General features: G+C 39.4%; 1 protein-coding gene across 1 annotated transcript in view; it reads left to right on the forward strand.

Moving 5' to 3' along the window:
- Positions 1 to 20406, forward strand: part of MALRD1 (MAM and LDL receptor class A domain containing 1) — a gene marked incomplete at both ends in the record, with an annotated part of 444317 nt that overhangs the window by 188587 nt on the left and 235324 nt on the right. The window contains 4 exons of the mRNA XM_084621129.1: positions 212 to 368; positions 6000 to 6110; positions 8942 to 9155; positions 16499 to 16746. Coding sequence (XP_084477255.1) covers positions 212 to 368; positions 6000 to 6110; positions 8942 to 9155; positions 16499 to 16746 — 730 coding nt within the window. The remainder of the gene's footprint in view (positions 1 to 211; positions 369 to 5999; positions 6111 to 8941; positions 9156 to 16498; positions 16747 to 20406) is intronic.

Consider the following 20406-nt stretch of genomic DNA (forward strand, 5'->3'; position numbering starts at 1 on the left):
TAACTTTAGTAACCAAATCTCAGCTTCAACTTCATTGTGAAATGGGAATAACACCTGTCTTCCCAGGGGTTTTGTAAGATTTACTGATATATTAATAAATTAAAGAGCTTGTGGATCCTCAGATGATTGCAAAACAGTATTACCATTTGCAAATCTAGAATTTTACTATGAATAGATGTATTGTTTTAATAAACTCTGCTTCTCTGAACAGGGTGACTAAAGAAGGCTGGTATCTGTATGCAGACAGTTCAAATGGAAAATTTGGTCATACTGCTGAAATTGTCACTCCAGTCATTTCGATCACTGGACCCAAATGCAAACTGGTATTTTGGAACCATATGAATGGTGCAACAGTGGGTTCTCTGCAGGTACGGAAACGACATTAGAGTTTTCTGAAATTACTGTATGAAAGTCATGCCCTATCATTTAGTTTCATCGAGTGTAGACTGCTGATAAATGATAATGAACAATTATCCACACTTCACTCCCCACAATATGGTGTGACTGAGGGAAGTGTTAGCTGGAGTAAGCTCCTGAAATGGTAACTTTTTACAACATAGATGCAGCTTCTGTACAAGTAAAGCTTTGTACAGCATAATCTCTTTTGTGACTAAGATACATTGAGTAGATATCTGAACATCAGAGATCTGTGGATGTGACCAAAGGGTTACAATATGAAACTATCTTTTATTGGGTTTTTTTTTAATTGTCTCATCGGTATGATTTCCCCTGGAGGTTTCATTCGTATTGTTGCTTAATTTGATTGAAACAAGCCGAACTGAGATTTTACTAGCAGTTAACTATAAAAAAAATGTTTACCCGTACCCCATTCTGCACTCCACTGTAAAAAGGAAAACACTTACGTTTAGTTTACACAAATACCTAACTCATTTAACAGCACATTGGCCCCACTCACCTGAACTAAGAGAATAAAACAGGGAAACAATTCTAGACAGGTTTTATTGCAGCAAGTATAAATTATTTTTATGGTGTTATAAATAGAACAACAGCCGCATTTCAAAAATCCATAGTAAAAATATTTCGGATAAAATACACAAAGGCCAGATCTCAGCTGGTGTAAACTGGCAAAACTCCACTGACTACTCAAACACTATAAGTACTTTAAAAAGGATGCTGAAAAACTGGACAGAGTTAAGAGAAGATTGAATGATTCATGGTCTGGAAACAGTCCTGCCTCTGAGAGATGTAAGGAACTGTAAGAGATGTATCACCCTATTTAGCTTTTCAAAAGAAAGGTTAAAAGGGGAGTTGATGATGATCTATAATTACCTACAGAGGGAGAATATACCTGATACTAGAGGGCTCATTATTCTAGCAAATAAAGGTATTACAAGATTTGATGGCTGAAAGTTGACATCAGCTATGTTCAAACTTAAAATAAGACTTTTTTAATAGCGAAGATAACTCACCACTAAAAACAAGGGATGTGGTAAATTCTCCATCACCCACAGTCTTTAAACCAAAAGTGGCTCTCTTTCTAAAAGGTTTGCTTTAGTTCAGCCACAAACTATTGGGATGGATACAGGAATCACCAGGTAAAATTCCAAGGTCTGGGTTAAGTAGAAGGTCAGACTCATATTGGTCCCTTCTAGCCTTAAAAATATATTATGCATCTGTCTGTGATTCAAAAATATTGGAACTAACTAATCCTGGAGCTTTCATTTAACTGTTTTGGTACCAATCAAAAGCTCTTTTCCGGTGCCTTGTTTGGGAATAAATTGAAAAAGCTTTCCTCACTAGTATTCCAAGGTCTGGTATCAGATAAAAAATTGTGGTCAAAGTCTGAATTAAGTACTCTCCCGCTTACAATATGCACATCTATCCAGTAGAAACAATAAAAACAGTTGCATAATTTAATTGCCAAAAAACTGCATTTTGTATCTGCAAAGCAAGATGGCCGAACTTTCTCAGCTTTCTACTTTATTGTTATTAGCTGCTGGATGTAGGTGTAACTTACTAGGACAAAGAAACAGATAAGAGAGACAAGCTGGAAGCTTAAATCAGGCATTCTCAGTGTAATGAGGATTCAGAACTGGTCATATATCCCCCTAATAGGCCTTCATCCTGCAAAGTACTGAATATTCCAGGCCTGATCTAGCAAATCATTTAAGCGTGTAACTTTAAGCATATGAATAGGCACATTGATCTCAGTAGTAGTATTCACATTCTTAATGTTATGTATGTATTTAAATACTTTGTTAGATGGGGCAGGAGTTTTCAACATATGGCAGGATTATGCCCACAGCCACTATTAATGCATGCTAGCGAGTTTTGTTTTGATTTCTGAGGTACATCTGAATCAATGAGGCCCGGAGCCTACCTTTTCCTTATGACCTCTCTTTCCACTGCCTCACTTTTTGTTCTCCTTGTCACTTTCCTATATGTAGTTTAGGATCCAACATTCACACAAACCCACATATACATAATTCTGTGTTACCTAATCCTCCATCTTGCTTTTCTCCTAGACAGAGGGAAGAACACACGGGGAGCAGTAGAAGCATTAACATTCCTGATCCCTTAAGTTAGTGGAGCTGAGATGAGCCAGAACCAAAGTCCTCTCAAATCAAAGATCCAAACCCCTCTCAAATTTTGGGGACATTCATATTTGGATCCAGTCTTGGCATCTCAGGCCCTTCTTGTAGGACAGGGTTTGGGGAGACTGTATCCCCCAGAATTGCATGTGGAGGGGAACCTCAGTGCATGGATTCTCACCTCCTGCACAAAAGGGGGGCTCAGACATGCTCGTGGTACCACTGTTGCCAGCACCCGGTGCCGAGAGGCTGAACAACAGCTTGAGTTGGTTCGTTACCCGGTGTGCTGCACCCAATAATCACAACGGGGTGGAGAAGCAGAAAAGTTTATTTGAAGCTTCAAAAAGGTACAGGGAGATTTGAATCTCAAATCCTGTACAACAGAGCAGGAAGTTACACAGGCTTTTATACATCCTTTTTCCCAGCATACTTATCCAATAGCAAGCTGCTCCAAGTATCCATATAGCCAGCCAATCCAGTTCCCAGCTAGTTCCCTGATTCTCTGTATCATTTGTTAAACTATACATAAAGCTGCTTTATTCAGCATTGTTCTTCCATATCTCCCCTGTTTGGCCTTGCTTAGTTTCAGGCAGTCTGACTCTGCAACATACTGTTGCAGATTCTCTGCATAACTGCTGTGTGTGCCTTCAGGCGGGGGGGGCAAGGACACTTGGGCCTAGCACGCAGAGCTGCTGCGAGTGCCTCCAGGCAGGGGGGGGGGGCAAGGACACCGGGGCCTAGTGCGAGGGGGCTTCATCGACACTCGTGGTCTTCCATCCCCTCGAGTTACCTAGTGGCCATGCCCCAGTGTTCCCAACACCACCCTGCTTTGCCTCACACCCTGCTGAGGCCTCACCATTCATCCAGCGATCTACATAGCACGGAGAGAGGAGAGAGCTGGATGCACTAGGGAAAGTGAGTGGGTGTGTGTGTTGGGTGGGGAGAGGGAGGGGCGGGGAATGCCATAGAGAACATAAGCCAGTCTCTACTGATCCCATAGAAAAGGAAATTCAGCCTGAAGCAGAATTATTTTTTCTGTATGACCCGCTTCGCAGGGGAATTCCCATCTATGCAATGAATGAATGCCAGGATGCAGAGGGGTGGGCAGCATTGCAGCTGTGGAAGCACAGGGCCACTGTGAAGATTAAATCTGATCCAAAGCCAATTGAAGTCCTTGGCAACGCTCCAGTTGACATCAGTGGGTGCAGGATAAGACCCTTGGCCCTGGCTTCTTAGTTATCCCCCAAGAACCACACGGATCTCAGGGGATCAACAGAGTTTCAAGGCAGGTCCACAGACGTTTTTGCTGGTGGTGGGGGAAAATCCTGTTTCTTCCCAATGCGCACTCCCTCTCTCCCCCCGCTCCACACACACAGTGTTACTATGTGAAGGAAACTCTGTAAGAACAAACTCAGTTTTCTTCTCCTTGAACTCCCCATCCATCGTTCTTGGGCTGCCACCCAATCCTCTGTCAAGGAGGTGGGCCTCGTGTCTTCTGTTCTGTAGTCCTCAGCCATTATAAGGGAAATCATGGGGCTTCTAAGCCTTTTCTACCTGTAACTGAGATATTTTTCTTTTGTGGAAAGGTTAGAAAAAGAGAAAAGTCATGAATGGGTTATGTTGTGTGAATTTTAAACCATGCCACTAAAACCACTGTCAAAATTCAGGCAAATAAAACCACAGAATAATAACAACTGACACTGAGGTGTTGTGATATTAATTTGTTGCTCTATCATCCTCTCTGAGCTAGTATAACCTGAGTATATATTTATTAAGTACTTCTGTCATACTATTCCTTCCCAGGGCTGTCTATATCTCTTAAGATTGAGTCTTTTCAAAGATTAGAAATTTCTCACATTTTAAAAAAATAAAATAGATATGCTTGGATTTTAATCAGTCATAAAATATGCAAATGTAAGAAAAAAATAAGAAACATCCAAGTCAAATTGTGCTTTTTGAGAAGATCATAGTTATTCTCACATTAGATAACAATGAAAACATGTAGATGTATTATAATGTACATTTCTGTTTTCTCCATTATTTTTTCCTATATCTGAAAGCCATTATTGATGGAGGATATTTGTAGACGCTTTCCTTTCTTGTCACCCCTTATGCTTGGAAAATAATATCCCCATCCTCTGTTTAAAAAAAACCCAAACTTCTGAAACCCCATATGTTCTGTGAAGCATCTCACCATGCACCACTGTGTCTGTCTTGTGTTTTAATGTATTGCACTCTTCCCTCTTGTGTCTCTAGACTGAAAGTTCTTCAGGGCGAGGACCCTGTTATTCATTTGGCACAGCTTACCTGTTGTACAGCATCACATACACTTCTGGGACTACATAAATTTTCAAAAATGCCAGTTTTTCATTAAAGTGAAAAACATCTAGGTCATCCTAGATCTCAAAAATAGGATTATACTGTGAGGGGAAGATGATAAATCCTTGAGAGGAGAGGCAGTTCTGGAAACAGGGGATGTGATGTAGTTTTGTCAGTACTGACTGGAGAGACAGCTTGACATGCTCCATCTACCTGATATTATCAGCTTAGTTCAATTCAGATGCTCAAGAAGTCAGAGAGAAGCACATTTAGGAATGTTGGCTCATGTGGAGAAGTGTCTCCCCAATTCAGTGACTATTCACTGAGGCAAGACATTAGGAGGATATTTTGTGCACCTGCCATTGTCCAAACAGATCAAGTTCTTTGGATTGAGAGGACAAGTTTATTTATGGATAAATGGGATGTTCCCTGTGTAGTTGGGACACCAAAACACTCCTAGAACTACAATGGAATAATCTAATAGACGTATTTCAGAGTGGTAGCCGTGTTAGTCTGTATCAGCAAAAATAACGAGGAGTCCTTGTGGCACCTTAGAGACTAGCTAATTTATTTGGGCATAAGCCAAGCCACTGAATTTGTTAGTCTCTAAGGTGCCACAAGGACTCCTCATTATTTTTGCTGATACAGACTAACATGGCTACCACTCTGAAATACGTCTATTAGATTATTCCATTGTAGTTCTAGGAGTGTTTTGGTGTCCCAACTACACAGGAAACATCCCATTTATCCATAAATAAACTTGTCCTCCCCTATGAACTCTTAGACCTTTTATTATTCTTGCCATTAAGATTATTTTCTTTATTGCATTCATGGGTCCTGAACTTATTGGCTGCTGAGCATCTCTTGTTTGGGGCTGAGTGCTCTCCACTCCTATTCAAGTCAATGGCAACAAAAAGCACTGAACTCAGCATGCACACAGGACCTGCTCAGAACCTGTAGCATCAGGCTTACATACTAGTAGGTCACAATCATGATTATTTTCCACTGATTGTTTTAAAGTGTGGGATGGGGTTAATTTAAGGGCAAAATTTGACTGAAATGACTATATTTATATTAATGAGTTGAGAAAGATTTCATGTGACCTGGAATTCACAATTTCTCTTCCAGGTACTCAGTAAAATTGGTGATGTAACGTCTGTCCTTTGGGTTCAAAGTGGCTACCAAGGTGCTCAGTGGAACAGAGCAGAAGTGTTCTTAGGAATTCACTCTGATTTTCAGGTTTGTGCTTCTATTTCATATGTCCCCCATTAAGTCAATTCTAGATTTCATTTTAGCTTAATCATTCCCAATTTCACCCTACACACTTTGTAGCTCTTCAGTTCACGTTGGTCTTCTGAATATTAAGAACAAAATCCTCTCCCAGGTCCCCAGACCAAGTATCTCAGCAGGACACTAGTGAAATCTATGAGGGAGGGAAGAGAGGTAACCTAGCCCCTGGAACATCTCCATCGCTGCTACTCCCGCCTACTGAGTGGAGGCCCTGCATACCTTTTCTTAGGTGGAAGGATCCATGTAGCTGCAGAACTTCTCCTAGCCTGAACCTCACTTGTGTGACAGCTTCCCCAAATTCTTTGTCAGATGGGGCACTGCCAGGGCTGGGGATAGGGTCCTAGGTCCCACCCCTGTGTCTCCACACAAACACACACACACCCTCCCTCCTAGGGGTCAGTGTCAAGCACCACACTTAACAATTGAACAACAATTTTAGCTAAACCAGACAAAGCCAGAAGTAGACTCATCATAGGATCTCTGGCAGGTGTTATACAGACTCCCTTGCCCTAATACAGCATACAACACATTCCCACCCCCAACTCCTAGTGCTACACCCACCGACCCTTGTGCCCCACAGCAACGCCCATCCCCCTTGGGTCAGTTCAACATATTCATGCGTTCTGATACTGGCCTGGGTTGTGAGCTCAAGCTGGTGGGTTCTGCTGTGTGGTCTCAGGTGCCTTTTTAGCTCCAGTCTATGCATCTGTCTCTCTTCCCCAGCTCAGCACTGCTGCTCTTTAGCTCTTTCTTTGTTCTCTGTCCAAACCTTCCTGGGCTTGTCCCATACCCCCATCTGTTCATTGGCTCAAACCCTCCCAGGGTGTCCTTGTTTTGGAGTGGCACCTCCCCACCAGCCAATCAGGTTTTCACAGAGCAGTAGGGAGGGGAGAAAGGAAGGGCAGGGTTGGAAAGGTTGGATTTAGATGTGGAGCTCAGAGGGGTGGAGAGTAGGATGAGGAGCTGTGAGGTGGGAAGAGATGGGACAGGCAGAAGGGTTTGGGAGGTACATGGACAGAAGGGTCTGGGCCCATTTGTCAGGTGGGAGTTATCAGGGTTAGGTAAGGGGTCACCGCTCCCAGCCACACACCTCTGCACAAACACCAACACTCTCTTCTTGAGGGTCAGTATTAACCCCTGGAACAAGCACCATGCTTAACAAGAGAACTACAGTTTTATCTAACCAAGGTAAAGCCAGGAGTAGACTTGGGTCGGAATTCTAGCAGGGGTTTACAGACTCCCTTGCTCTTGATACAGAATAAAAGCATAAGAACAGCCATACTGGGTGAGAGCAATTGTCCATCCAGCCCCATATCCTGTCTTCCAACAGTGGCCAATGCCAGATGCTTCAGGGGTAATGAACAGAACAGGTAATCATCATGTGATCCATCCCATGTTCTCCATTCCCAGCTTCTGACAACAGAGGCTAGGGACACCATCCCTGCCCATCCTGGCTAATAGCCATTGATGGACCTATCCTCCATGAATTTATCTAGTTCTTTTTTTTGAACCCTGGACTTTACAACATCCTCTGGCAAAGAGTTCCACAGGTTGACTGTGTATTGTGTGAAGAAATACTTCCTTTTGTTTTAATCCTGCTGCATATTAATACACAGTACATAAACCCTCCTACACCTGGCTAGGCACACACAGACTCTTTGCTCCATGTCAGTGCAACCCTCTGCCCCGCCACAGCCCGTTGGGTCCGTCCAACCTATCTGAGTACTCTGATGCTGGTGTGCGCTGTGAGCTCAAACAGACAGGTCTTGCTTTGTGGTCTCAGCTGTCCTGTCCGCTCCAGGCTGTGGTCTATAAGATTCCCCTTTTTGCAAGCATCAGTGCAGCAGGAGCAGCAGCAGCAGCAGGCTTTCCTCCAAGCACCTCCGAGTTCAGACTCCGCACCCGTGCACTCTGGTGTCTCTGCCTCCGCTCAGTGCTTCTGCCACTGCAAGCACTGCTCTTTCTTTGTTGTCTCTCCAAATCTTCCTGGGTTTATCCCCCATCTGGTCATTAGCTCAAACTCTCCCTGGTGGTCCATACTTCATCCTATGACCTCGTTTTGGAGTTGCACTCCTCAGCCAATCAGGTTTGTGCAGAATAGTGGGGAGAGCGAAAGGGTGGGAAAAAAGGAAGGGGAAGAGGATCATTCTACCCAGTCCTATCCCTGTCTTTCCCTTGTGTAGCAAAACTGTGCTGATTCCACTCCAGAAGGGTCTTCTGTACTCATGGAAGGATTTTGTCCCAAGTGATGTTAATTAATATCTGTGCAGCACTTTTGCAGATATAGCACCATACCATATAAATAGTAAACCTAAGCATTCATGCATTTGGGTTGTGACTGATTCTTATTCATATGTTTATTTAAAGATCTGTCTAAAACATCTGATTTTACACTCTTCAGAATACAAACATAAAAAACCTTCAACACAATTGAAGTCACTGAGAAGTTTGCAACTGATTTCAAGGGGAACAGGATCAGCCCCTTGCTTTCTAACTGTACACTTAATGTATTTTTCTTTTTTGCCCTTTGTTATTGTAGGATTGTGGCTCCTCCAATATCTACAACATCAACCTTTGAGGCATAAACCAGCACTGATTCATGTTTATGCAGCTTATATTTACATCAGTAAGAACTGAGAGCAATATCTAGAACTAAACATTTAGAAGACTTGGGCAACTTGCAGGAAGCATAGATACATCATGTTTTGTGTACCACACATGGCATGTTTCAAGCTTTTATACTTTCCCCTCAATATTTCACTGAAATTTCTCTTTGTTAGATTATTTTCAGGGCAAAACGTGGTGTCAGTTATGTGGGAGATGTGGCAGTGGATGATATTTCCTTTGAAGGTTGTTCCCCTTTGCTGATCCCAGACAGACCCTGCACTTCTGAAGAATTCACATGTGCCAATAAGTATTGCATCCCAAAGGATAATCTGTGTGATTTTGTGAATGACTGCGCTGATAACTCAGATGAGAACCCTAACATTTGCAGTAAGTCTGGTAGTTCCTTACTCTAATTATCAGAAGTAACTGTGCCTGCTGTGAATTGTCAATGCAGCAACGCTATTGGCAGTTCATCAACTAATTGAGGTTAATAATGTAAGTATATTCCTTGGATCGGTGGGTTTTTTCTCTGTTTAATTTGAAAGCATGTCTTGCAAAATAAAATTTGCTGCTCACGAATTTTTCCCAACTTAAATTAATTGAGAGAACCACTCTGCCTTTTAAAATAAACAGAACCAAATCATTGATTTCCACATGAAAAAATAAAAGCAAAAAACATGTCAAGCAAAATACATCTGGGATCTTAGGAACCTTGCTTACTTTGATGTTTCAGGAATTGCCAAGTCTCTTAGCTCTTTCATGAATACCAGACAACTTTAGTTTTCAGCAGAAATCAACAAACAGTATCTTCAGTCTAAAATTCAAAAACAGCACTTCATATCAAAAGTGTACTTCTCTAGAGGATTGGATCACACTATACTCTATATCAGTATTGCTGGCAGCCTCTTTTGTCAATAAAATCTTGGTAAATTCAGGCAAATCTGTATTGTTTGGTACACTACAACCAGTTGTTTCTGTAAATGTTATGAACACAGCTCATCAAAAATTAGATTATGACAAAGAAGGGATCATTCAGTAAACATCAGGTCAGTTTCTCAGTTAGAGGAAATCAGTGTAATGCCGTTTAAAATAATTTGAGCTGTGCAGATTTATATCAGCTGAGGATTTGACCCACTGTTTCTGGTTTCTGCACTGACAAACATTTTCTTTGGTTTTCATGAATGGTGATATCAGTGTAGACATACTGGGACTGATTCTGATTTCACACAGCTGTAAACCAGGAGTAGAGTAGATAGAAATTAAAATTTTCAATCTCGTGGAAAATTCTAAGTTCCACATTTGTTTTCATTCTGAATTCAGATAAGTCAAAATATCAATATTTTTTGTAGAACGGAAAGTTCTAAAATATTTGTTTCAGAACAAACAATATTTTGGTTTGCAAATGTCACTTAATTTCAGTATTTTCAACATTCCCAAATTGAAATGTTTTGTTTAATTTGTTGAACCAAATCAAAGCATTTTGTTACAGCTTAAATATCATTGCACTGCTGCAGTGCCTCCTGGTGGTTATAGTTCAGTGCCTCATGTCCTCATTCTTTGTGTGGGTCAGGCTCCCCTGTGAGACTGCATTTCCCATGATGCATTATGATAGTTCAGCCAGATGGGAAACAGTGGTTCATCATGGGAAAAGTGATCCAGCTGGGGAGCCCATTCCATAGAGGAGAGTGGGGACATGAGGCACCTAAGCTACAACTCCCATGAGGCACCAAGGCACCGCAGGCAGACCCAGGTTAATGCTGAACTGATCCAAAACCAAACACTTCAATTCAGTTTGAAAAAGTTAAATGGTTAGATTTTGGTTGGCCCAACCTGAAACTAAGTATTTTGTTTTGATTTTCCTGACAGAAAAGTTGAAACATTTTGGCAAAATTGAAATATTCCCGCAGAATATTTCTTTTGTGGAAATCACATTGTCTATCAAAACAAACAGATCCGAGACACTTGGATGGAACATTCCTAATTTACTCTAAAAAGAAGGAATTCCAATAAAGTCACTGGATGTAAACACTGGAATGGCCCAAATTGAAAGAGCAGGGCCAGAATCAGCCCTAAAGTTTCTATAGCAGTGTTCATTAGACATATGGCCCAATTCCATGCAACTGTTAAATATGTAGAACAAGCTTATGATCCCTTTCCATTGGTTTAGTAACACCTTATTCAAAGAGACATTCAATAAGGGTCTCAGAGTCTGACCCATAGTATCACCATAAAACACAGACTTGGCAAAATGGTCAACTTAACTTAGCTTTACAATTTCTTGTCATTGTACTTTGCAACATATATGTTGCCTGAACAATGTATGTGGTGTTTTGTTTTTTCTAAGTGGTTTTTTTCTTGAATTTAATAGGTGCTAGAGCGTACTAGTGTTTCCTTCCGTTTTCTGATACTTTTTCAATGAAAAAATTAGAGAACAGCTAGCTATAATTTGCCAACAAGAGAACAATGGACAGAAATGTCTCCTGTGTGTTCCCCTGTCCCCTGAGGACATTATTTCTGTGACATATTCTAATGTGACTTGCTCTGGTAACAGTGGCTCCAAGCCTCCTTTTCACATCCTCTTCTCTTCACAGCACTGAATGTTAACAGATGAAATTCTTAGAGACTGGAGCTAGAATCTGGAGACTTCAGTTGTTTTTCATGAAATCATCTTTAAAAAAATGCTTTTAAAAATACATAAACTGCAGCCACCTCACTCGTTAAAATCTTGATCACTAAAGTGAACAGCAGATGTGTGCTTCATAGTTTAATTTTCCTTTGAACTAACTGAAGGACCAAGTAGTCAAATCTAATCTTCAGTGTGCAATAAATTGTTGATCAGCTCACTTCTGCTCTCAATAAATTTCTGTGACTCCATAACTTTTAATAGTCCCTTCTTATATTTTAAAATTTGGTTACCAGATCAAAGACATAAGCTTACCAACTACAGGTTAATCAGTACTGCACAAACAGGATGAGACAATGTCTAAAAACATTTATTGAAGAAAGCATTCACCTTTGTGAATACGGTGAAAAGTCAGTTGAAATGGCATATAAAAGTTGTGGCTTGTGTCCTGAGTCTTTATCTTACCTTGGATGATGATAACAAATAAAGATTAGTCTGTTTTTTCAAGGCAAATTTCCCAAAAGAAAAGAACAGAAAAGATGTACCTATATTTCTAATTCTGTGTACTCATTTAAACGGTACAAAATAAGTTATGCATTTGGTTGACTCCATTTCCATTCTAGAGACAGAAATATAAATCAAACCCTAATATTGCTGATTGCTCAAATTTACAGTCTAATAGGTTTTTGTATGGGGGAAAAAATTGGCAGTGAATTTGATAGCAGTGAAAGTGGGGCCTTTATAGCTTGGGTTTGAGCCTACACATAAGGGATATAAGGTAGGCAGATGCTATACAGTCTTCCCCACAAACTTGTCTCTGTGAATGTTAACATGATTTCCTGTGCAATCCCAGTTTCGACTCACAATGGAGACTGCCAAGCATGGTAGATTAGTGGTTTTGTGCTGAAGAAAAGTATCCACGAGGCTATATGCTGAGATCACAAAACTCATTTTGACTCATTCTTTCAGATCACCAGAAGTATCAGATTAGTACATGCTTATGCATTCTGCAATTTATCCTCAAGATTTCGCATCTCTCAGTTCATGGTGAAACTCTTGTTCTGTGTAAACCGGATTTAGGTGGTCATTCTGTCAGTAATACTTGGGACTGATGGTTTTGGATTGGCTGTTGATGTGGCTTGGCAGAAGAAAATTCTCATAAATATGAAACATAAACTTAAGTAAAAAGAAAAGCAATCCAGATATTTGACTTTGATGTTACTTTTTCTGTAAATATTTATGGTTACAAAAGATGTTGGTGCCCATTACCATTACAATACTTAGTTTTATGGTATGTATATCCTATTCAAACCTTCTCATGGACAATAACAAGGGTTTTCTTTTCATGTCATAATCCAGGCTTGACCTAAGGATGATCTTTCTTCAACTGTGAGCTTTTTTCTAGTTTTATGTAATGGTAAAGTCTATCCTAATTTAGCCCAGAAAAGTACTGTTTCCATTTTTTTTTCATTCTGTAGTCTGCCTCATAACAGAGAGCCATTAAAGGATACCGCCCTCCCGCTCCCACCCATGACTGTTTGTCACAATTGTTCATTCTGTGGAGCCACCAGAGAAGGATCCCTTTACCAAATGCTAAGCTGCAAATGACTGTTTGAAAAAGACTGCCCCAGAAGTCTTAGGTCTGTGCTGGCTTCTGTGGAGCCCTTAGAGGAGGAAAGTCAGCAGGGTTCAAGTGTAGAAAACCAGAAATTGGTCGTGCTCACCAAGGATGGGAGTGGGGGCAGGAAGCCTGAAGGGTATGCTGATTCAGCACATCTGTTTAGTAGCTTTCAGTAATGGGCTTTTATGGATCCCTGGCCATAACTCTAGATACCACTGCCTCCCCTGAATGCAGAGAGCCAGACTGCTTCAGAAATTTGTGATTTTACACCTTTCTGCTCCAGACTGGGGGAATCTGGCCCATAATCTCTGCAAAATCCATGATGACCCAAAACATTAACAGAGCAATATTGCAAGGCAATACCCACAAAGACAGTTAATGTAACAGTGCTCTAAAAGATGATGCTTCTGAGACACTATTGCTAGTATGTTGTTCAGTATGTGAATCCGTCTTGTGGATAAAGGATTTACTTTTGTACAGAGGTGTGTCTTGTCACAAAGGGAGTTTTTGTTTACAACACTTTACAGAGGATGGATTTTTTAACTTTGGATATTTGTGCTGGAAAGCAGATCAGGTACTACAAGTGTTACCGGGCAGACTAAGGCTACTCTGAGGACAGTCAGCTCTTTCAAATATCTGGGAATTATCCCTGCAGATTGCTGCTGAAAGAATGATCAGGGCACAGCTTTTATCAGGCATCTAATATGTTAAGCACTGGTCATTCTATAGCTGATTAAATTTGTCACAGCTATTGTTCTTCAAATATTGTAATATGTTGGAGTGTATCATTAGTACTGCTTTGTTAGTGTAATTACACAGGAGTATAATAACCACAGAATGATGTCATCACAGCAGAATATATTGCAGCATTATTACAACAGTGTTAGGAAACTGCAGGCATCTTTATTGTACACTGAGGCTTACTGTGCACCAGAGGGGATCTCTGAACCAGCTCTGAATAAGCTGATGTGGAAGTGCCTACAGGAAGTAGGCTAAAAGCAGGATACATGTTTACTGTATGCATATCCTTCTGAAAGAGACTCAGAAGGGCAGCAGTGTTTTTCTGAGCCCAGAGGCTGGACAAATACCACTGGAGGGGCTGCACAGCCACCCTCTGACCTGCCTTTGGAGTTGGGTGAAATGACTTCCATTTCTATTCTCTCCCACAGTGAATTCCCTACCAAATCCTGGTAACTTGGTGTCCCACTGTGTTTGTAGGAATGAATTTCACCCTAAGAAAACAATACTTCTGTCAATTTAGTAAATGAATTGTTAGGGCCCAGATTGCACCTGGCTCTTTGTCCAGGAGGGAAATAAAACCCCCACCCCTGTGAAGTGTCCCCACATCTTAGTTCAGAGGCTGGGGAGGAGAGCAGGGCTTAGAACCTGGTACCACCCTCCCAACATGAAACATGTGGGTGGAGAGGCCCAGGAAGTAGGTGGAACCTTGGCTGTAAGTTTCCTGGGTAAGGGTGCAGTTTTGGGAAGAGAAGATCTGCACACCTTGTCTGATAAAGAGAGACCTTGTTGCTCATAAGTAAAGTAGTTTTGTGAAAAGGAATATGGCAGTATCACTAAGCAGTTCAACTGTAATCTGAGTTTTTAGTTTTCTACTCCATTTTTACTAGAAGAATGACCTATTTCAAATTGCTTCATTATATATATATATGCTTCGGGGCCTTTATTATATATATAATAAAGCTTTAATTTACATTGAAATGCTGGCAAAACAATCATCATAGAGCTTCTCCAAAGCATCTTGCTCGTTACTTTTGCCAGCTAACAATATACTTCAGAATTAAGTTTTCATTTCCCCAGTTGTAAGATTGAAATTGTAATTTTTCAGAAATTCTCAGACTAGAAAGGGACATTAGCTTAGAAATAGGTTAGCTTTTGCTCTATTTAATTACCTCTTTTGATACAGATGTTTCATGTAGGTCATGTGGGGCCAATATAATTTTGATCACATACATAACATTCCTAATATAAAATAGTTTATTTCCTAATTATTCAACTGTTGTCAAACTGATTAACTAGCTAATTCGCTAGCCCTGTTCCGTTACTCCAGAAGCAACAGGTTGGCTATGTCTTTATATCTCTTGGTTCACAGTTCAACATAGAGGTACTTGCTAAAGGGGATTTTACATATAATATGTGCAGCATTAGTTGGTATATTAAATATCAGTATAGTTTCAGGTGCTGATTCAGAAAAACATGCTTCTATATGAAAGAAGCTTGAGCATGTACATAAGTGCTTTACTAAAGAAAGATGGATTTAGCAAGTGTGGGAGTCTTAAAACTCAATGAAATGAACAGGGACAGACATAGTGGCTGCAGTAGCCTTATGAATTTTGTTGGCCAGTTACTCATAACTCAAAGTTATTATTATGTTTTGAATGACTATGTGCTAATCCTTTTAGCACAACATAGACTTTTTAGTTATTATTATTAGTCTACACTATATTCACAAACAAAAATTGTCAGGAAAATAAACACATTTTGCTTGAATTTTCATTGATAATTTTTGAGTTTTCCTTGCTTCTTTTTCACAGACAGTTACATTTCCAGTAGAGAAATTTTGGGAGTGTTTGGCCATGTTGTTTTGGGGCAAGCCCGTCTCTAGGGCTTGAAGAATTGTTGGCCTCTCTCCTGAGACTTCTAAACAGATGGCACTTAAATACAGCTACCTTTTAGATGTTGAACTTTATCAGACCTCTGAAAAGGCTCAGGTTCTGTTTGTACTTTAAGAGAAGGCCTTTGGGAGTTCTTCTTTTGTCAAACCAAATGAGCCATCCTGATTTAAGAATTTAGCTTCAAAATATGTTCTTTCCAGCAACAACAAGAGGAATTATTTGTGGTTTAATCCAAACCCTACTGAAGTAAATACAAAAATGACCATTAACTTTAGTGAGCTTTGGTTCAGGTTTGTAATTATCAGCAAATTATAAGAAAATCTAGCTAAAACTCTTAGAATATTGTAATTCTGTCAACATAAATTTATAAGAATATCTGACTTAAAATGTTGATCAATTTAGCACTTTACAAAAATCTAAGTATTTGAAACTTGTGAAACAACTGTACAGGAAGTATCAAACATGCATTTTATACATATACATATAATCAGACTTTGACAGCTTTATGTATAGACATAAAATAATGTTCAGTTATAAGCATCTCGATTTGCATATTGCCCATTAAAATGTGTGTGTTAATTCTTACTGAGAGCAAATGGTTAGAGAAAATAAGCTAGAATTAAAGGACAGAGGCTGTTTGGTAATCAGAAATCCTTTTAAAATTATCTAATTATCAGCTGTCTTTTTATGATAGTATACCAACCACTTGTCTATTAAAAAGACTCATTAATAAAACAAGTCCATGTTTTTGTCTTTGTGAGGATGTAGATAAATCACTTGTTTGTCTATTTGGTTATAAGCTGGTTCTTTGGATCTACCCATATTTTTACACAGTATATTTTATTTTTCTCAGGTACATCCATGGGGCACTGTGATTTTGAATTTGATCTTTGTGCCTGGGAGCAGGATCAGAATGATGACTTTGATTGGAATCTAAGAACTGGCAGCATCCTGAAATCTGGCCCTGGACCAGCTGCTGATCATACCTTGCAAGGGCCATCTGGTCATTACATCTTCATAAAGAGCTCATTCCCTCAGTTGCCGGAGCAGAAGGCCAGGATTTTCAGTCCCAAGCTAAGCAGAAGGAGCAAAAACTGCAAGGTATGTCAAAGCATAATACTGGGAGGTCTGAGCTTGATTTGTAGAATGCTACAAAGTAATAATCACTAATGTGACAGATAATCAGTAACATGTTTCTTAAAGAGTGTTCTACAGACATTATGATCCTGATCCTGTGTTGACCTTGAAACCAATTACCAAACAAACATTTTGTTTCTTACAGTGCAGAATATCAAAGAAGAATGACTTCTGTTGATAAATTAAGTACTCTGGCAAATTTGGAAGTAGTCAGTAGTAGAAGCAGATATTGTCTATTCAGTGGGTGTCTTAGAAAAAGCTTATGTAACAAAAGCACTGAAAACCCTGCATATATCTGCTTTGTGCTTTAATGGAGAAATTGAATAGAGGTACATTAACAACTGGATACAAGGGAGTGTAACTGGAAATGGACGAATACATGATAAGATTCTTCTCACTGATCTATCAGAAACTAGGGAAGAGTAAAGTTTTATTTGTTGAAGTGCTACAGCACATTTTTGTCATTGGTCCCAAAGATAGCCTGGTAGACATTTGGAAAAAATGGACTGAAAGGCTGTCTAGTTTCAGTGCATCCTCTGCCTTCTTTGCTAAACTGCTGTTTTGTATCTTCTTAACCCAGTGGCTTAAAACAGATATGCCTGTGGCTCCTGCAGTCACAGTACACTAGAAAGGGATTTCTGGAATTTTGGGGGGGAAATGTTTTTATAGTATTACTTGCTCTATTTATATACTGTATTTTTCCATTCATTTACTCCTGTTTTCTACAATTTATAAGGTTTTACAATGTGCAGATAAATGGGGTTGTCACATGACTGATTAACGTAGCCTATTAAAAGAGGGTTATTAAAGCATTCTTGCTAACCTAATTGGTAATGCATGCATAACACATCCACTTACCTATTTAAATAATAAACCCTACACCCGAATCAAACCTAAATATTGCCAACTCTATGTATTTTCACTAGAAAAAATAATTTTGTTTACCATTGTCTTTCCTTCTTCCTCCTCCAGTATTTAACTCCTGCCTTCTTTCATGCACCCAAACTTGCACACATGAGCATGCATGCATAAAACTACTGGAGGAATAAGGATCTGAGGCCTTTGTAAGAAATATTTTTATGAGACATTCAAAGGAGGAGGCAATGGAAGTTTGAAGGCACAGCTGGGAAGGGGTTTCCAGGCATAGAGGGTGGTGTTGAAGAAGGCCAAGATAAAAGACAGGAGATTAAGGGGTAAAGTTAATTTAGCATTTTGGGTGGAGTAAAGACAAGGTGAAAGATAAAAGGAGATGTGGGCAGAGGTAAGAGAAGCCTAAGTTGTGTACAGCCCTGAAAGTTAGAGGAAGGAATCTAGTGAATCTTGAGTTTAAAAGCGAGCATTCAGGAAATATAATTTCAATTCATAAATGCAAGATAGAGTAAATCACTGTTAGCATGTAAATATCTACCCAGCTTACTAGTAGAAGTGTCAGCCTTTTCAATTTATCCATTTACATGTACACCTGCTCAGCAGTTCTTTGCTGTTCTGATCTCAAGACAACCGCCCCTCCTCCCCCCATCACCTTGAAGTATCTCCACTACTAATTATATGGCTGAAATTCTTAATCCATCCTCATACAGGAACTTGAGTTCCAGTCCCTTGATCGAAGACAATACCAGTGCCTGCCTGGTTGCACAAATTTTATCTTTTTTTTTTTCATTTTAACCTGTAAAAGAGGGTGTTTCATTTTTATATTCGAATTTTGCGGTGATTCATTCTGTTTTGCTGATTTACACCAATACAGCTACTTTATCTTAGTTTGATTCCATATAGAAACTAGACATGTCAGGAGAGTAACTATCAGAAATCTTCTTGATGCTGACAATTTAAATTTGATTTTTAAAGAGCCTTTGATTTGAGCTGATTGAGATCCTCTGAGTGTACAGATGCAGAGCTACTCTTTGGATTAGACTGCCTCAGTTCCAAACACATTTCTAAATAGATTTACTGAATTTTCAAATGGAACCTCAGCTCAAACTTTAACCCCTTACTCAGGTAGTTCATATAGAAAAAGAGAAGTAATAGTGATTTGGGGAATTTACTTTTAACAGTTTTGGTTGGTTTGATGTTTTCCAGATCACTTTATTTCACTTTCTCTATCTTGTCAAATCCCAAACCCTTTATAGATAAGAAATTCAGGAAATGTTAAACAAAAATGATTAGATTTTATTATACTAATACAACATGAGTAAATCAGTTTGTCAATAGAGAAAAAATAAACTAACCATTAAACATTTAACTTGGAAATTCTGGGCCATGAACTTATGTTTTCAAATCAGTTTCCTAACAGCCTTCTGAAAAAAGATATATTGAAAAAAAATCTTCCCCCATATTGGAAGATGTCTCTGTCTAAATCCTCTTTCATTATGCTCTCAGACTCATAGTCCCACTCCTTTTAACATCTATGTGTAAACAATAAAATATGCTTTGAAGAAATATAGAATAACTAATGATAAATGGTCCATTGTATGAATATTGATTTCTACTGTATATTAAGTGCCAAAAGAATGGAGGAGGGTCACAGCAGGCAACAATTAGCTTTTTCATGAATAAATGTGTTTATCAGGTATTTGGAAATGCCTTTAATCTTTAGGCAGAAGACCTTTTTCCCATTTTGAAACAGTCAAAACCAGGTTTGACACTTTTCAAGCACTTTTTTGAACATCTCTGCAGTTTTGAAGTTTCCTTTTATACAAGTTCTTCAAGAGAACTCAGGTTTGAATCATATTGGCATGCACACATGGCTGGCTGGCTTTGTAAACTGTAGCCAACTGTATTTTGATGCTCAGAAGTGCTGGTGAGCATCAGTGGCTGAGAGGCAAAGTAGACATGGAATGGAATAAAGAATATAATGAAATAAGGATGATAAAATCTTGTGTTTCACAGGGTACATTGATTGCTTGCAGGGATCAGGAGGGTTCTCTCTCATGCACAGAATTGCATATTTAGCTACATATATATTACGATGGGAATGGGGATACCATTTACAGTTGATGCTACCGCGAGATTCAGATTCCAATCTCAGTTGACCAGTGTATTCATCTGATATACAAAATCTTATGTTCCACAAAAAATACCTGTTTCAAGGCCCAGGACTGCACCAGTGTAGATACATTTTCTTGTTTCTTAGCAATGAAGATGAGTTGACATTCCTTGGAGTCGGTGCAGAAGCTACTTAAGTATACACATTAGAGCCATAGCAAAACTCCAATTGACTTCAATGCACTCACCGTTTCAACTACAGAAGATATGCAAATTGCTAAATGTAAGAGGAGGCAGAAGGCAAGGGGAAAAAAAAGTGTGGTTAAAAGGCAAGATATAGTTGAGCTAAAACAGTATCCTTCAAAAAGTAGAAAGTGATACTAATAGAAAGGAACACAACTTTATGATAGGTATTCTATGTAATCGGTCATTAAAATAAGTTGGACTATGGAGAACTGAAGGATAGTGAGAGTTGAGTCTACGTTTTGTCAAGTGCCAAGATGATCCCATAAATTATAGACCATCAAGTTTTACTTCAGTACCAGGATATTAGTTGAAAATATCGAACTCATAGTTGTAATTTATTTTAAGGAGTCTTTGATAAATCCATCACAAGAGCCTGTTAAGGAGACTAAGTAGTCT

The sequence above is a fragment of the Lepidochelys olivacea genome (assembly GCF_965140295.1).
Source record: "Lepidochelys olivacea isolate rLepOli2 genome assembly, chromosome: 2".
NCBI lineage: Eukaryota > Metazoa > Chordata > Testudines > Cheloniidae > Lepidochelys > Lepidochelys olivacea.